Raw genomic sequence first — 15242 nt, 5'->3', positions numbered from 1 at the left:
TATAGCAAAGATGGGTGTTGCATATATAAGCTATTATTATTAATTCATAGAAATATGAGATTTTCAAGTTTGTATATTTTTTGAGAGGTTTTTTTTTAGCAGTTGTGCTCTATCAGCTGTGTAGCAAAGTTCAGAATAATTCTTAATAGTTTTTAAGAATAAAAGTTAATTTTTCCTTTTTGGGTTTCTCCATGTATGTGCCTATTGAACTTATTTAACATATGAATTGTATATGTGTTTAATTTTTTCTTTTATGCTTTTGACTCTCTGGTTTCCTTAGAAAAGGGTGACTGATAAAGTAGGTTTCAGATTTTAAAATGATTGGCTTATCAGCATCATTATATTTCTTTTGTATGAGATACAAGTTGGTTTGAAAAGTTTCTGTAGAAGACAAGCATACCATTTCTCTGTGTAAAACCCAGGAGAACTGATACTGCTTAGGAGCGGCACTCCAAAAATACAAACTCTGTCCTTGCAGAGAGGATTTGGAAGTGTAAGGATGCCGGCGGTGCCGTGGGTCTGTGCCTGCAGTATGCGGTGTCCAAGTAAGTGCAGGGCTGCACGGTAAAAGAAGTCTGACAATTGACTCTGAAGGCTGTATCAAGACAATGACACCCAGGCGAACAAGACCTCCTTGGCTGGGGTTAACAGGCCATTCTAGTTCTTGTACCATACACCTGGCCGTTTTGTTTCAGCCTGTAGCGCTCTCCTGAACAGACTGCTGTATCAGATGTCCTGTCCTGTTGCGCTTGTGCCCTTTGCTGAGCTAGCCACTTCTTCATTTCTCCTGTTTTATTTCACTGGACTTCACGTATATTAAGAAAAAAGAAAGCCTGGGACTTCAGGAGAGCAAATTTTGGCTTGTTCAGGAATTTGTTTGTCAGGAGGGCAGTGAAGAAGCCCATGTGAGCTGGTGGGTTGTAAAGGACAAGCTGCTGAAAGCGCACGAACAGCCCATTGCAGCTGCAGAAGGCCGAGCAGGTGTAGCAGAAGGCCGGGGTGGATGGGCAGGGAGCCGCTGGCGCAGCTCAGACACGTAAGAGAAGTGCCCAGGAGGACTGTATTGTATAGCCATTGCCTGAGGATGCAGGGGAGGAGTTAGGAAAGCCAAAGCTTGGCTGGAGTTGGACCTAGTGAGGGATATGAAGGACGCCGAGGACACCTGCTTCTGCAGGCACCAAAAGGAAGGCTGAGGAAGATATGGTCCCACTGCTTAGTGGGGGGGGAGACCTAGTGACCAAGGACATGGAAAAGACTTTTTTGCCTTGGTTTTCACTGGTAAGGTTGGCCGCCTGGGTGCAGAGGGATTTGGCTGATGTCAGTGCACAGCCGCTCCCTGCCATCTTTGACAGGCTGTGGCAATTGGTGCTGAGCAGTGAGTGCCTCATCCCTTTCCCTCCTGAGGATTTAAGGAGAGACTTTGGATGGTGATCGTAATTCATTTCTCCATCAAAGATCTCTCCAGCTCCTTGCGCCTCACTTCTTTTAACTTCTGAAACTGAAGTAGGCAGTTGAATTTCTTGTCTCCTAGGAGCCCCAAAAAAATAATCTGGCCACTTATCAACAAGGTGATCATCACCTCACCATGGATGCTCACCAGGCAGTGCACCACTGGATTGCCGAAAGTTTCTGAGTAGTGCTGTGACTACCTACAGCCATTGCCTTGGGATGCTGTCCTCCTCTTCCTCGTCCTGCTGTCTGCAGCTGAGCCTTTCCTGATGGCCAAAAGGGCTGCAACAGTCATCCGCAGCGGAGCCACCATCGTTTGGTCCGGCATGGCTGAGTCTTCCCACAGTGGCTGCTGTAGGTGCTCGGGTGGGTGCAGGTGGCTGATGGAGAGCTGCCTCTGCGGTGCTGTGCAGCTGGAGACCGCGTGCCTTGTGTCTGTCTATCTTTTAGAATTATTGCATTGGGAAAAATCCAGCCAGATAAGGTCTCCCTTGGAGGATGTGGACTTTGGCCTCGCAAGGGTCATGCTCAGCGTGGGTTGGAAGGGGACAGTCCAGTGCACCACTGTGCGGCTGCCACCTCCGGCTGCCGTAGCCCAGCCTGGGATGGCCTTGTCTCCAGGCAGCCCCCGGGGGATCCTGTGCTGTCCGGGGGCTGGGTGCCTGCTGCCCCTCTCCTCTCACTGCCTTGGGTGCCTGGGGCACAGAGGAAGGTGATCCTCACGGCAGCTGAGCGGAAACCTCCTGGTGCACAGGCTGGGCTTGTCCAGGGCAGTGGGGGAGAGGGGCCGCACTCTGCTTGCAGCTTGCTCTGGGAGGGACGTGGGTGCGAGGTGAGCAGCAGCAGCAGGGTCACATCACCTGCAGCCACCGGCTACCAGATCTCCGGTCCCCACTGTAGGAACTGTTGGAGGAAGCCCGATACAGCCCAGCAGAGGAGCGGAGTGCGCCTGTGGGCTGGCCGGGGCGGCTGTGCTTTCCTCCGCTCCTGCCAGGGCTGCAGCTCTCCTGTCATCATGGGGTCAGTCCCTGGCATTTAAAAAAAACAAACCACAGCACAAGCTGCACACTTGTAGCCGAGGTTGCTAGACTGGGAAAGAAATAACCAAAGATGTTGTTTTTTTTTTAGAGGTTGTTCAGACTGGCTGTGTGAAAAGCTCCTCCACTCAGTTTATGCTGTGGCTTTGCACAGGAGGTCTGCCGGCATACCTGCAAGTGTACCTGCGTGCACAGTTTCAGTGGCTTAAACAGAGTTTGGATTTCACATCACAGCACATTTGTGCTCCAAGGTCCCTTTATTTCTGTTTTGAACTTCCCAGGTTTGTACCCAATCATGGGGTAACAGTGCTCTGAAGTAAAACAGTCTAGGCTCTTTCCCTAGCGGGACTGTGTTTGTGATTCCTCGTGTCATTCATGCACCAGAAATATATGCTTAGTGTGTAGAAATAGTGGTTTTCTCATCAGAGATACAAGTTAAAGATGGGGAACTCCTTTTAATTTGTAGCAATCGTACAGTTGTTATTAACAGGAGGCAAAGATCTTACAATGTGAACATCAAAGGAATCTGACGTCATTTGGAAACAGCATTTGGTACATCGCATCAAATTCTACAACTTGACTTTTAAGAAAGGCTCAAGCGAAAGCTTTTTCTTTTTTTTTTTTTTTTTTTTTCCTTCCCTTCTCCCGGCTTCTAAGGATCTTTATTTATCACCCTCAGGGACATTACAGTGAGTAATTAGATTGGACCAGGAGAACGACTTAATTTTACAAGAAACTCATTAATTCATCCTATTTAAAATCTTCTCATTTCACCCCAAACCCAATTATGCTTGTAGTGGCAATGATCTGGAAAGGCATTGTCTCGTAGGTACTAGGGGGGCCGCTGGGACTCCTGCGGTATTCATGTCGGGGAGACAAGGGTGACTCCCTTTCTTTGACTTTTAGGTCAAAAGAACTAGTCGCTGGGACAGCTTGACAACTAGAAAACCCTGATGAGCATTTGGAAGTAAAACAGCTGTACAATAACAGAGGGGTTCATGGTGCGGGGCAGAAAGCTCATCAAAAGAGACTATCCAAACAATTGAGTTCTATAATTAACACACAAAAATCTGTTCAGAAATGGTAATAACAGTAAAAGAGAGCTGAGAAGATGCTGCTTACTTATGTGGCAGATGTGGTTTTGTTACAATCCGAGAAAGAAAATTCATCCTCTTAAAGAATAAGAACAGCATTAGAGGGGAAAATTAAAAGTAACTTTTTGTTCCTAAGGGTGCAGTTAAAACATGAGCTTAAAATATTTCCAGACAGTGAAGAGCTGTAGAAAAAGTAACCAGTGATGAAAGACATGAAATACGCTATCAAAGTATTTTTTCAAGTGTTTAAACACAAATTTATTTTCTCACTGAAATTTATAAGCCTGACACTGAAATATCTTTTCGTAAATTATTTGCTTTGTCCTTCATTTCACCGAGAATACTATTTTCAGGTTTTTCATTAAAGTTGGCTACAATCATTGACTTCAAAAAAGTTTCCCCTCTTCTGTTGTGTGTGGAGGGAGATTTGAGTCAAAATTACATCTCAAGGACTTTTGAAATTTTCATGACTATGTAGCTGATATATTTTCTGCTTCAAAAAATGGAAACTATTAAATGCATAGTTTCTGAAATTTCAGCTAACTTCACAGATTTTTAGCTGTATTATTCACTTGCCTGTGATAATAAATGTTCTCAGTGCTGCGCTGGTCCCTTTTGGGAAGGAGGGGTCCGGCGGGAGCGTGGTTTGTGCTCGGTTGCTGATCCTGTCCTGGTTGAGGGCCCTTTCCTCGCAGAACTTATTTGGAGATCGCAGCCTTTAGCATAGCGATCTGTAGGGCGCCGGCTCCGCAGTCCAGCGTTCCTGTGCCTGTTGCGTACCTCCCCCTGGACAGGACTGCCACCCCACTACTTATTTTTGCTGCTGCTGCAAATAAGCACTTTAGAACATCTATGTCAAATTTTCTTCCAGTGTGAGTTCGTTGACTTAACTAGATTTACTTGAGCAAAACCATGTTTCTGTGCTTGTTTATTCAACCATTCTCTGTATTAGCTCCTAATGTAGAAAACAGTTATTTCTCTCGGTTGCGAATTCTCATCCTCAGCGGCGGCTGAGGCAGCAGGTGGAAAGTGTTTCTTCTGGCGTTGGTCCCTGGTTGCCAGGGCTGCCGCTCCTGCCCGGCGCCTCTCAGCTCCGGGCTGGCTCGCTTGGACCTTCCCCGTCCTGTCTTCTGCGCAGAGCTCAGCCAGTCCCCCCGTCCCCGGCGCCGGGGCCTCCTCCCTCTCCGCTCCGGAGTCCCGCTTAGCCTTCTTGTGGGTGAAGAGCAGAGCGCTGCCTCCATGGCACTACCAAAGCTCCTACTTGGAGCTCGCATTTTTAATGATTTAGGAACTTGTCAACAAAGAGATCGGAATGGTTTCTTTATCCAAGCCTTTGCAAGACATTACACGCTTTTTTTTTTAAAGAACTATTAAGAATGTCAAGCTCTTTCCAAACTATGATAGAAAGATTCATTGCCATTTCAACAAGGACAAAGGAACAATTTAAGAGCAAGCATTGGGGGATTTTTTTTAACAACTTTAAAGTTGGAAGAGTAATTTTTTTAGAGCTCCTCACCCCACCAGAAAAAAACATAACTTATTTAAAAATAGTTAAAAATTATTTAATAGGTATATTTTGTTGTAGCTGTGACTAAAAAGAATGTGATTAGAACCTCATCCACTATGAGATGAGTTTGTAAATTCTGAAATGGCCGGCTGAAATTTTCTAATAGAAAATTCAGCATTTGGAGAGACCAAGCAAGCAGACTTTCCAGCCCACACATGCTTTTGTTTTTTTGGGGTTTTTTTTGAGGAAGCCATGAGTCTGAAAATCAGGTTTTAATGAGAAAATGGAGTTTGAAAAACAGCTTGAGAAATTTACATCCAGATTTGACTGAAGTTCCATAATTCTTCAGAGCAGTTTTTGCAGTTTTAACATGTATCATTCTGGTAAATTAAAAAAAAAGAAAAAGGCATCTAGTGATGACCAGCAACGTTTGACAAATCCTGTCTCACGTTAAGAGAAATAGAAATCAAATAGATTTTAACATTAGAACTCAAAGATATCAGCATGATTATTTCAAGCTGATGTCCTTTTAAAGTCAATGTGATTTGTTCTGAGGAAAAACTGAGCTTTTTCATGCTGAAGATATACTTGTTTGAGAATTTCCTTGGATCTAGTGCTGATGACTGTAACCTTGTTACGCTTGAGGGTGATCTGAACGCGAGAAAAGATGTTGTTCTCCCTTTTTTTTAAAAAAAAAAAACCTAACAGAAAAAACTAACTAAGGCAAAGCTAAGGAATTGAATTCGAAGTTTGCATTGCACATGTGAACTAATCTTTTTACAATGGTAGCTTTCGAAAGCTGTGTAAGAATGCCATTCATGCTGAGTGTCACCCAGCAAATCCTTCCTAGAAAGGCAGCCACATGGAGATTTGTCATGAGCAAGCAATAAAGACTTTCAGGGAACAGGTTCTGTACAGGCTTCTTGTTTGCCTGCTAAATCATTAACCTTCAAAAAAAGCCCATCCGCAGCCTTAACAGGTGCTGGTTGTAATAGGTGCGTCAGCAGTACTTCATGCTAAGAATGGCTTTTACAGGATTAGGTTTGAATTTTTAAGGGATGGTACTGTGGAGCTCTTAGGGGCAAAGAACTACTGGTTTAATGCAACACCTTCTCTAATGTCCTTTTATGCCACGTGCTGAAACGTGGTGAACCTCTGAGCACATGAAAATGAAGAAAACTAACTGTTCAGAAGTAGGTGATCTTTGAAGCAAAATGGCTGCGTGTGCTTTAGGAGCAGCCACTGCGTTTGGAGAGCTTTCTTCGGGTCTTGAAATATTAATGATCTTGGCTTAATATGGTAGAAAACAAAATACAGTGCATGGAACGAGGGAAAAAGAAATCCTTGAATTAGAGACTGTTGACCTTGCAGTACCCACTGTATCCATCTATTGCCTTTTAAACCACTGACTCTGAAAAAACAGTGAGGAGGAGGAGGAGGAATGGTCGCAAAAATCTTCATCTGTGACATTTTCTTACCTTTCCAACAGCATGTTATAAAGCCCGAGCAGGATCTTCAGTCTTGTATTAGATTGTTTATCTTCTAAGTGTTTTAATACTAGGAAGATGCAAAAGGTAGCTCTTCGTTTAATAATTTCTGTGAACTATGATATTCGTATTAACAGTAATGTTTTATTTTAGAAACCTTGAATCATAGAAAGAATTTTGTGGATAAGAGCAGTCAGCCTGGTCTCCTCTCGTATTCTGTTTTTCCGTGCCTTATTTTTATATATGGCAGCAAGATTCTGCCTGTCGGTGTCTGTCCTGGTCATATACAGGCTTAGGCATATTTCTGATCTGAGCTGTGACAGTGAAAACTGGGAATAATATCTCAGATCAGAATCTACCACTTGACTGCTGCTGTTGTTAAACCAGGCACAAGAGGACACGTGGCGATAGTACAACTCACTCACCAGACATTGCAAATCATATCAAAAAATGAAATGTAATTTTCCGTGTTTATTTTTTTCCCTGGGCAATTCACATCCCAAGCAGAATAAGCTCTTTTACACGAGTTGCCTTTGTGTACTGCGACAGCCTAGCTGATAGACCGTACCCAGTGGGTTTGTATTTGTGCTCAGGGACTAATTGTCTCTGATGTGGCGAGGCTGGGTTTGACCCCTGTGATTCTTCCTGCCAAAGCTGTGGTTTCTGATTTTAATCGAAACCCCAAGGCCGTTTGAAGCATGGCCAAAAAGCACCTTGCAGGTTGAACCTTATCTAATAATGTGATGCATGTAAACTGTGGAAGCATAAATCTTAGTCGCTTGAGCAATGTGTTTTTCTAAGATCTTCGGGTCCAGTGACAGCCCCAGTGAGCGAAAGCAGACTGATCTCACAGCGCTCTTATAGATGGTGCACGGCACGTCGTAAAGTTAGGACTCGTTAAGGAAATCCCATAAATGGCTTTGGTTAATAAGAGTGAAGTAACTTGCTGTTTTATAAATGTGTTACTAAAATCCCTCTCCGTTTCCTATTGGAGGCTTCATAGGAGAAAGAGGGAAAGAACAAGGGGGACTAAGGGAAGGGTAAAACAGAAAGAGTGAGCCCTGGCTGTGTGGGGGGCTGCACCCCATGTTCTGGAGCCTGAGCGTAGCAGGGGAACCCTAAAGGTAACGTAAGTGATAAATGACGAAATGTGAGAGTGGGTCATGTGGTAAATACTCGGAACAGCCTTTCCTTTTTACACATGTGCGTACCTGGGTATTTTCTCTGTTCTCCGTAGTGCTGAAAGCCGGTGGGGACGGTGGGCTTTTATCGCTAGCCAAGGGAGGAATTTCTAGGATGTCATACTTGTTAGCCACGATTAAAATGTGTTATTAATGATGCTAATGAGTTTTTTCCAAGTGATGTAAAAGTAGCCATCCGTGTAAGCATTGCATTTATGAAGAGGATGTTCACCTAAAGCTTGCCAACTGCACGTGGGACCTGGTGGCAGTGGTGCAGTTACTGCTATGCCCTGGCTTCCAGGAGGGGAGAGCACTGCTGATTTCCTCCCTGGGGAGAAAGAGCCAAATGAGTTCTGCCTTGCCAGGAGGGAGATGTGCCATTTCCGGGCATGTTAGGCTGAGGGCCTCGCTGCCAATCCCAGTGGGTTCCTGTCCCACTCCCTCTTAAAAATTGGCAGTGTCTGACTGTCAGCTGCCATTCCTTAAGTGGTCATAGAATAAACCAATTGCACCCCTTTTGTCATGCTCTGTGTGTGTGTGTGAATGCAGGTGGACATGGGTTAAGCAACATGCAACTCCACAGTAAGCACAAAGAGGCAGCTGATTTTCTGGCAGTGTCAATAGAAGAGTATAATTTTTTTTTTTTTTTTTTTACCATCTCCAAGCCAGCTTTTAAAATGGCTCTTGTTGGAATTAGAAATCAGTATCCCCTGACATAGGATTACTCATTAAGAGTGTGATGATTGTTAATTCTTCACCTGGGGCTAAGAGGACATCATTAGATCTCTTTGAAATGTCTCCTGCCTTGATTTTGAATAAGTAAGCCAGCAATTTATGATCACAGCCTGGGCAAGTAACACTCTCCCTTCCTGTTCCTCCATCTAGCTTGCAAAATCGGATACTACAAGGCTCTCTCGACAGATGTTGCTTGTGCCAAATGCCCGCCTCACAGCTACTCCATCTGGGAAGGCTCTACCTCCTGCACCTGCGATCGGGGCTTTTTCCGAGCTGAAAATGATGCTGCCTCCATGCCCTGCACTCGTAAGTTGGTCTTTGAACAGTCTCTTCCCCTTTTATCATCCATGTCTTCTCCTGTCTGTCTTTCACTCTGTATGTAGGAAATATTGCCTGGAGATCTGTGTCTCTAAGAAGTGTCCTGCTTCTGAGAGCAGCATTCAGGAGCTCTTACAGCCCTTTGCAGATGCCGTTTGCATTTTGGATCATGCTTCTGGGAGAGAAAGCGTTAGTTCTCAGTCCTGAATTCCTAACAGTGACATGGTTGCACTGACTCTTGAGAGCTTACAGTATAAATAAATCAGGAGACTGGGAGGAGACAAAGCCGCAAAAGAGGAGTGACTCGCACACCTCAGTAACAGAGTTGGAAATAAAATACCAGGTCTAAGTTCCAGTCCAAGGACCTGTCTCCAGTAGATCACATCACCTTTCATCTCTTTAAATATTGATATTTGTAGAAATTGTGAAAGCTTTTCTCATAATTGTATGAGCTAGGGTAAATAGGTAATATTTATAATCTCATTATATATCTAATTTGCTCAAAATATAGCTGGTGACCCTTAGGAACATAACAATGCTCCCTGAAAGGGGTGGTAATAATAAGTCTTAAGCCTTAATGAAACAAACACCCAAACTATGGTTTATTTTATCCTTTGTAGATAAATACATCACGTACAGCAAATGGAATTTGCTTTAGTTCCACCAAAATGCCTTCAGCAGGGAGAAGAGGAGGCGTAGCGCACTGAGCACACCCACGAGGTTGCTGGAACAACTCCTTGGCCTGTGTGTTGGTTAACGGCTCACACAGCCACGGACCTGGGATTCCAGGCATGCCCTGGTGTTAAATCATGATCATCTCGTTCTTCGGTTTTCACTTCTACAGGAGCAGAGCAGTTTGAAACAATAAGTGAAAGGGCTGTATTTTACCAGGGGATGTCCATGTGTGGCTTTCCCTGAAAGCTATTGGAAATGCTTCCAGATTTTTGGAGTTCAGCTGTATATTTATGTAGAGAGTATGTGTGTGTGTGTGTCTGTGAGTGAGGGAAGGCTGAGATATTTCTTTTGTAACATTTTAATATATTCCAAATTAATTTTGGAGGGATGACTCACATTTGTTTAAATCTTAATTTCTCCCTTACAAGGCAGAAACAAAGTATGTCCATAACTAAGCCAGCACTCATCCCTTCCCCACACCCCCTTGATTCCAGCTGTTCTTCAGTGATCTCCTTCTTTTCAGCTGTGAGTTTTGCTGGGTGGTGGTTAAGCAGGTCTGGGCATAGCCAGGAGCAGCTGCTTTTGCTTAGTAGGAAAGCAGAGAGGTCTGTATATCCCTTGCCAAATGCTGACTGAGGGTGGAGGTCTAACTGTATTGTGAAACCTTGCTGAAGTGGGTAAGAACATGCCTTTTATAATATAATTTACAGTAGGAGATATAAAGCTTGACCATTTATTTTGATAGGAAAAAAAGTCTTTTTGCAACAATAAAACTATTGTTTGGAAGGTACACCCTAAATAACATTATACCAGCAAAAGTTTCTCATAAAGCCCTGGTCCTAGTGAGTGATACCCTGACCAAATTGAAATCAAATTAGTAATCAACTGGTTGAATTTAAATAGGCATGTGCAGTGAGTGAAGTATGAGGAGAGAGCAAAACACTTCCAGATGGGGGAATTGTGAGCAAATGATATGTATGTTTGCTTGTATTGCAAAATGTACCCCTGCAAGCTTAGCCCTTTTTTGTCAAGTCTTGGGCATACTTCTGGCACCCTTCCCCATTCCTGTCTTCAGAGGTCAGTCACAGTTGAAGTCCCTGTTCTTGGTCCTTTACCCTGAAAATACGAAGAGGGAAGAAGAGAAGGCAAGGGCCATGGTGCTGGCCTCAGTCTTCATCTCTGCAGCAGTCTAGGAGGAGTTGGCATGCAGAGGCAAGCCAACACCACAATCCCACGGACACCTGGTCTTGGAAAACAAACCTGTCTCTGGAGGTCCCATTTCATAGCTTTGAATTTTCCTGTGGCTTAAGGGCTTCTTTTTCTGTGATCCAAGGTGAAGGAAGACACAGAGGTTATTTCTGAGCTGGCTTGTGGGGCAGCTTTGCTCCCCCACCCACTGCTGTGCTCGTTAATACCCCCTCTTTGAGGTCTGCCTTAGCAGTATTTGAACATTGCTACGATGGTGGTACCTGCACAGGCACAAAATGCAGCCCTGTGTGCATGGCGCACCTCTGCGTTGTGCAAGGTGTGGGGTGCAAGGGGCTTCTGGGGGGGCCATTTGTTTGCTGTGCTCCCTGCACTGAGTAGCCTTCTGCCCATGCGCTTGAGGCAAGTGACAGAAAGCGTTTCAAGGGCCTCTACTGAAGGAGGTCCCTCCAGAAGAAGCTCCCTGTTTGTCTGCCTTTCCTGACAAGATGTGGAGACAGAAGGGACTGTAAACATCAAAGGTTCTTTCAGACGGATTCAGACTCTAATCAGTTCTTACCAGTTGGTTAAACCAGGTGACAAACCCAATTCCCTTGTGCTGACAGCCATAATAATCAGGCACCTTCTTTGTTCATTATGCTCTCTTTAACCCTGGTATTCTCATTCAGCCCTGCATTTAGTAATCGCTCAGTGTGACGGCGCACTAATGAAGAAATAAAACACAGTATCTGAGATCCATTCTTCTAGCAAAAAGATAGACTCTGCTCCACTGGCTTGTAAAATCAGGTTTCTGTTCACTCAGAGAACTATTAGACCAGGTGAATAACAGTAACATTGGGTAATTTGGAGAGAACACCTGGAATGGACTGTGGATTGATGCTTTCTTTATTATTTCTAAACACTTTTTAAGATGAAGAACTTCAGCCTTCTTAGGATGTGTTTTTGTAAAGCTTTGACCCTTGGCTATTGATTTCCTTTAGTAATAAGCTGGCTGGCCTCGTCACTTATCTTGCCTTCTAGGTTGGGGGAAGAAGACCGTTATGACTTTCCATTAGCCTGATTATGCTAGTGGATGAAAGGGAATGGGAGAATTCCCCTTCCTTTTCCTTTCTTGCAATTCCCATGATAAGTAATAAAAGGAACAGCTACTTCCTGAAGCGTTGGTCAGCAGAGGTGCTCCAGAGTTTTTTCATTCCATAACGCCACTCTCTGACATCTCCATCCATTGTTGAGTTGTAAACACTGTACTTAACCTTCAGGTAAGCCAGGCATCCATTCTAAACAGATTACTCAAACTCTAGTTTTAGTATTCTGCTCTGTTTTACCTCTGCTAGAGTGAGTAGTTATGTCTGGCTTAAATCTCATACAAGTAAGAACAGAATGTAGAGGGACATTAGCACAGGAGACAGCGGGGTGGGCTGTGTCGCAAGGCCAGGCGTAGACACCCTGACATACATGTGTTTACTGATGCATCTTTTTCCTCAAGCTTGTCTCATGGGGATAGTCATCAACGTGTCTGTCACCACTGAGGAGTAGAGCTGCCCTGGATCTGCCGCTTTGACCTAACTCAGGAATTTAGACTTTCAACTCTGAAGCACAGTGGGCTTGTCAGCTGTGTGCTTGGGCATAGAGATGGTATGATTGACCTGTAATACACTTGAACACAAACTTTGGAAAACACGGATGCCTTTCCCATTTGGAAGTATTGCAAAAATAATGTTAAGGCAACTATTCAGACCTTCATTATTATTTCAGTACTTGCTGAGAGGATGGGTCTTTCATAAGGTTAGCAATCTAATGGAGAATAAATTGCCTTACCAATGCACAAATCCATGAGGCTGGAAAACAATCAATCTCAATCATGGTCCTCATCCCTGAATTCCTTCTCCATAAGGAGATACTATGTGGATTGCAGCCTGGTGCAGGCAGGTGCAGTTCCCACCCAAGTTAATGGGCATTGGTCCTGTGTCCCCACCATTAATGAGCTGCATTCTCTAACTGTTTCTTAACAAACAGTGCTCACATTATGGGTGAGTACGCAACGGTTTTGTATTGTTTATATTGTCTGTTCGATTCAGATTATTAATGATTTTTAATTGGGAGCCCTTTACAAAAGAGAGATTACCAACATAGACTGTCCAGCTTGAAATCTGTCTCAGTAAATGACCCTGAATAATTTAGTCTGTTGTGCCACCCAAACAGTGACTGATTGATTGATATTTTGGCGTGGCCTGAAATATTTCTAAAATGGTTGCATTTAAGACAGTTTATACCAGAGAAGCTTAGAGATAATGAGAGCAAATTTAGTAAGATGCAAGAGAAAAGTGCCTGCTTTAAAAAGGCTTTCTCCAGTTTAGGTTATCAAGAAATCGAAGAGCCTGACTTCAAACAGCAAACGTCACTTACTTGTCTTTACAGTCGCCTCTTCTAATTGAATTTAGTGCACTGCTGTATTTCCTCCAGAAAGTATATTGTTTTTAAATTACCATTTCAGTGCTATTACTCAAGGCTCCTGCTTCTAATGCTTTCTGACAGTTATCAGCATAATGAACCATAATGAAATGATGAGCAATCTACAGTGGCAACAAAATGTGGATTCCACTAGAGCTGTGTGACTGTGTTGTTAAAATTTGAATGCACATTAAAATAACACTGTCCTTATTTGTTTCCAAGGTCAAGGCTTTAAAAAAGGTCTGAAAGGTCTAAACACTTCAATTCTGTAAATGTTACAGTCTAATATACGCCCTTAGCGCAATCTTGTGTTGCATTTACTGCATCTCAGAGGTAAATATTTGACCTGCATTTTCAAAAAAGAGTGAATTTACCTACCTAATAACTGTGCTTGCAAATGAGTAATTACACAGGAGCTGATTATTTGAGGATATGTTTATTATGATAGCTTAGACTACTAAATAAACAAGCTCTTTTTCCTTCAACTTAACTTGTGCCTCTTCTAAATTTCCAGACAGACGCCGATTATCACTCTGCTACCTTTTAGAAGAATAAGAAAGTAGGGTACAATGCGCGGTCATGCTGGCTAGTATGTTGTAGGTAGCTTTGCGTTGGCTTTGCCATGCTTCCTTCCCAGGGTTTGCATACTTGTTCTGGCACTAATTCAGTCTAACCTCTCCTGTTGGAGCCCATTCTCTATAATATACCTCTGATCTTCAGAAGTTAAATTTATGACATAATAATTCTTCCACGTCTTTATATATGTCCGTACCTTAAGTAAATTATTTTGTTCTTAAAACATCATATAAGGTTGTTCATTATGTAAACAGTATGTCAAAATGCCTTCTAAGGTGCAGTATGGCAGTTGCAAGATCAGAGGGAACAGTGGGTAGGCAGTATGGAGAGAATGATTTTTCTTTTCCACATAGGCTGGCAAAATAGACCATCAGTTGCTGCCAGACCAAGAGAAAGGGTTTGTGAGTGATGGGAATCTCAAAGGAGAAGGCTGTCTCCCCTCGTCTGTGGTAATGGTCTGAAGGAATTGAGAAAATGTTGAATAAGAAGGGGAGTGGTTATGACTTGAAGAGAAGAGACGGGAGTAATTTGACAATGTGTGTTTATAATCAGTAGAGTTAAAATTGTCACTGCTTTAAATACAGCAACTGTTTATTAGCTGTCTTCTGATTTTCTGGCTGGAGCCTTAAATTAACAGAGACATTTACTCAGTTAAGTGGGGGCTTTGATTTGGTTAGGTAGGACCCAGTTCTGTAGAGTCGTTGAAGTAAATTAGAGGGCTAACAGAGTAAGAAATTCAGCAGTTGGGCCAGTGGCAGAACAACTTATTTTTCTGGTTGGATTTCTTTCCTGTCAGCCTGTCACATAACTTTCTGATATCTGCAGTGGAATTCTTCTTTTTATCTCGAAAGATTGAGTGAACTCAGCTGGTATTGTCTGCAGCACAGTGTATTAGATTAGATGCGATAACGTGTCTTAGCATACGTGGCAATGCAAAATGTTCTAATATAGCGGTTTTGGAAGAGAAACCCAGAGCCCACAGGGGTGGCACCTGCAAACATCAGTTTTCCCATACCTCTGTCAGTGGTAGCTGGATGTCTTTGCTTAACTCCCTTAGCCTGGAGAGAAGAGGAAATATCGGTTGGATTGTTCTCCAGGTGAAAGGAACAAAGCCTATTGTCAAGATGGTAACCAGGGTTCTTTTGGCAAGTCAATAGGAAATCGTACATGCCAGTAAAATGGGCATTTTATCATTGGTGCTGGTCCAAGATCCCTAGCTTGGCAGAACTCCCACTGAAGTCAAAGGAGTCTTGCCCAAGTAAATAAATTAAGAATTGTTTACCGAGCGAGTTGCCTTATTAAAAGCCAGTTGTAATGCGAACCGTGCACAGAAAGGAGAAGGGGAATGGAAATAGAGCAGACGACTGATATTTCAAGAGGCTGCCACATCTTGCGGACTGTTGACTTTGGTCTCACGAGTTGTACAAACACATAATCTATAATGATAAATGGCCAGGAATAGCCAGGCAGGCAAGTAAGGGTTGTCCGAACTGTCAGTGCTTGTGTAAATTAGCCCACAGCAACAG

General features: G+C 43.4%; 1 protein-coding gene across 3 annotated transcripts in view; it reads left to right on the top strand.

Annotated features, from left to right (window-relative positions):
* Nucleotides 1-15242, top strand: part of EPHA4 (EPH receptor A4) — a 101658-nt gene that overhangs the window by 34094 nt on the left and 52322 nt on the right. For all 3 annotated transcript variants that reach the window (XM_059822407.1, XM_059822408.1, XM_059822409.1), the window contains one exon: nt 8641-8796. In XM_059822407.1, coding sequence (XP_059678390.1) covers nt 8641-8796 — 156 coding nt within the window. The remainder of the gene's footprint in view (nt 1-8640; nt 8797-15242) is intronic.

The sequence above is a fragment of the Gavia stellata genome, chromosome 11 (assembly GCF_030936135.1).
Source record: "Gavia stellata isolate bGavSte3 chromosome 11, bGavSte3.hap2, whole genome shotgun sequence".
In the NCBI taxonomy this organism is placed as follows: Eukaryota; Metazoa; Chordata; class Aves; order Gaviiformes; family Gaviidae; genus Gavia; species Gavia stellata.
The sequence above is the reverse complement of the archived record's forward strand: the minus strand, read 5'-3'. Positions and strand labels throughout refer to the sequence as shown.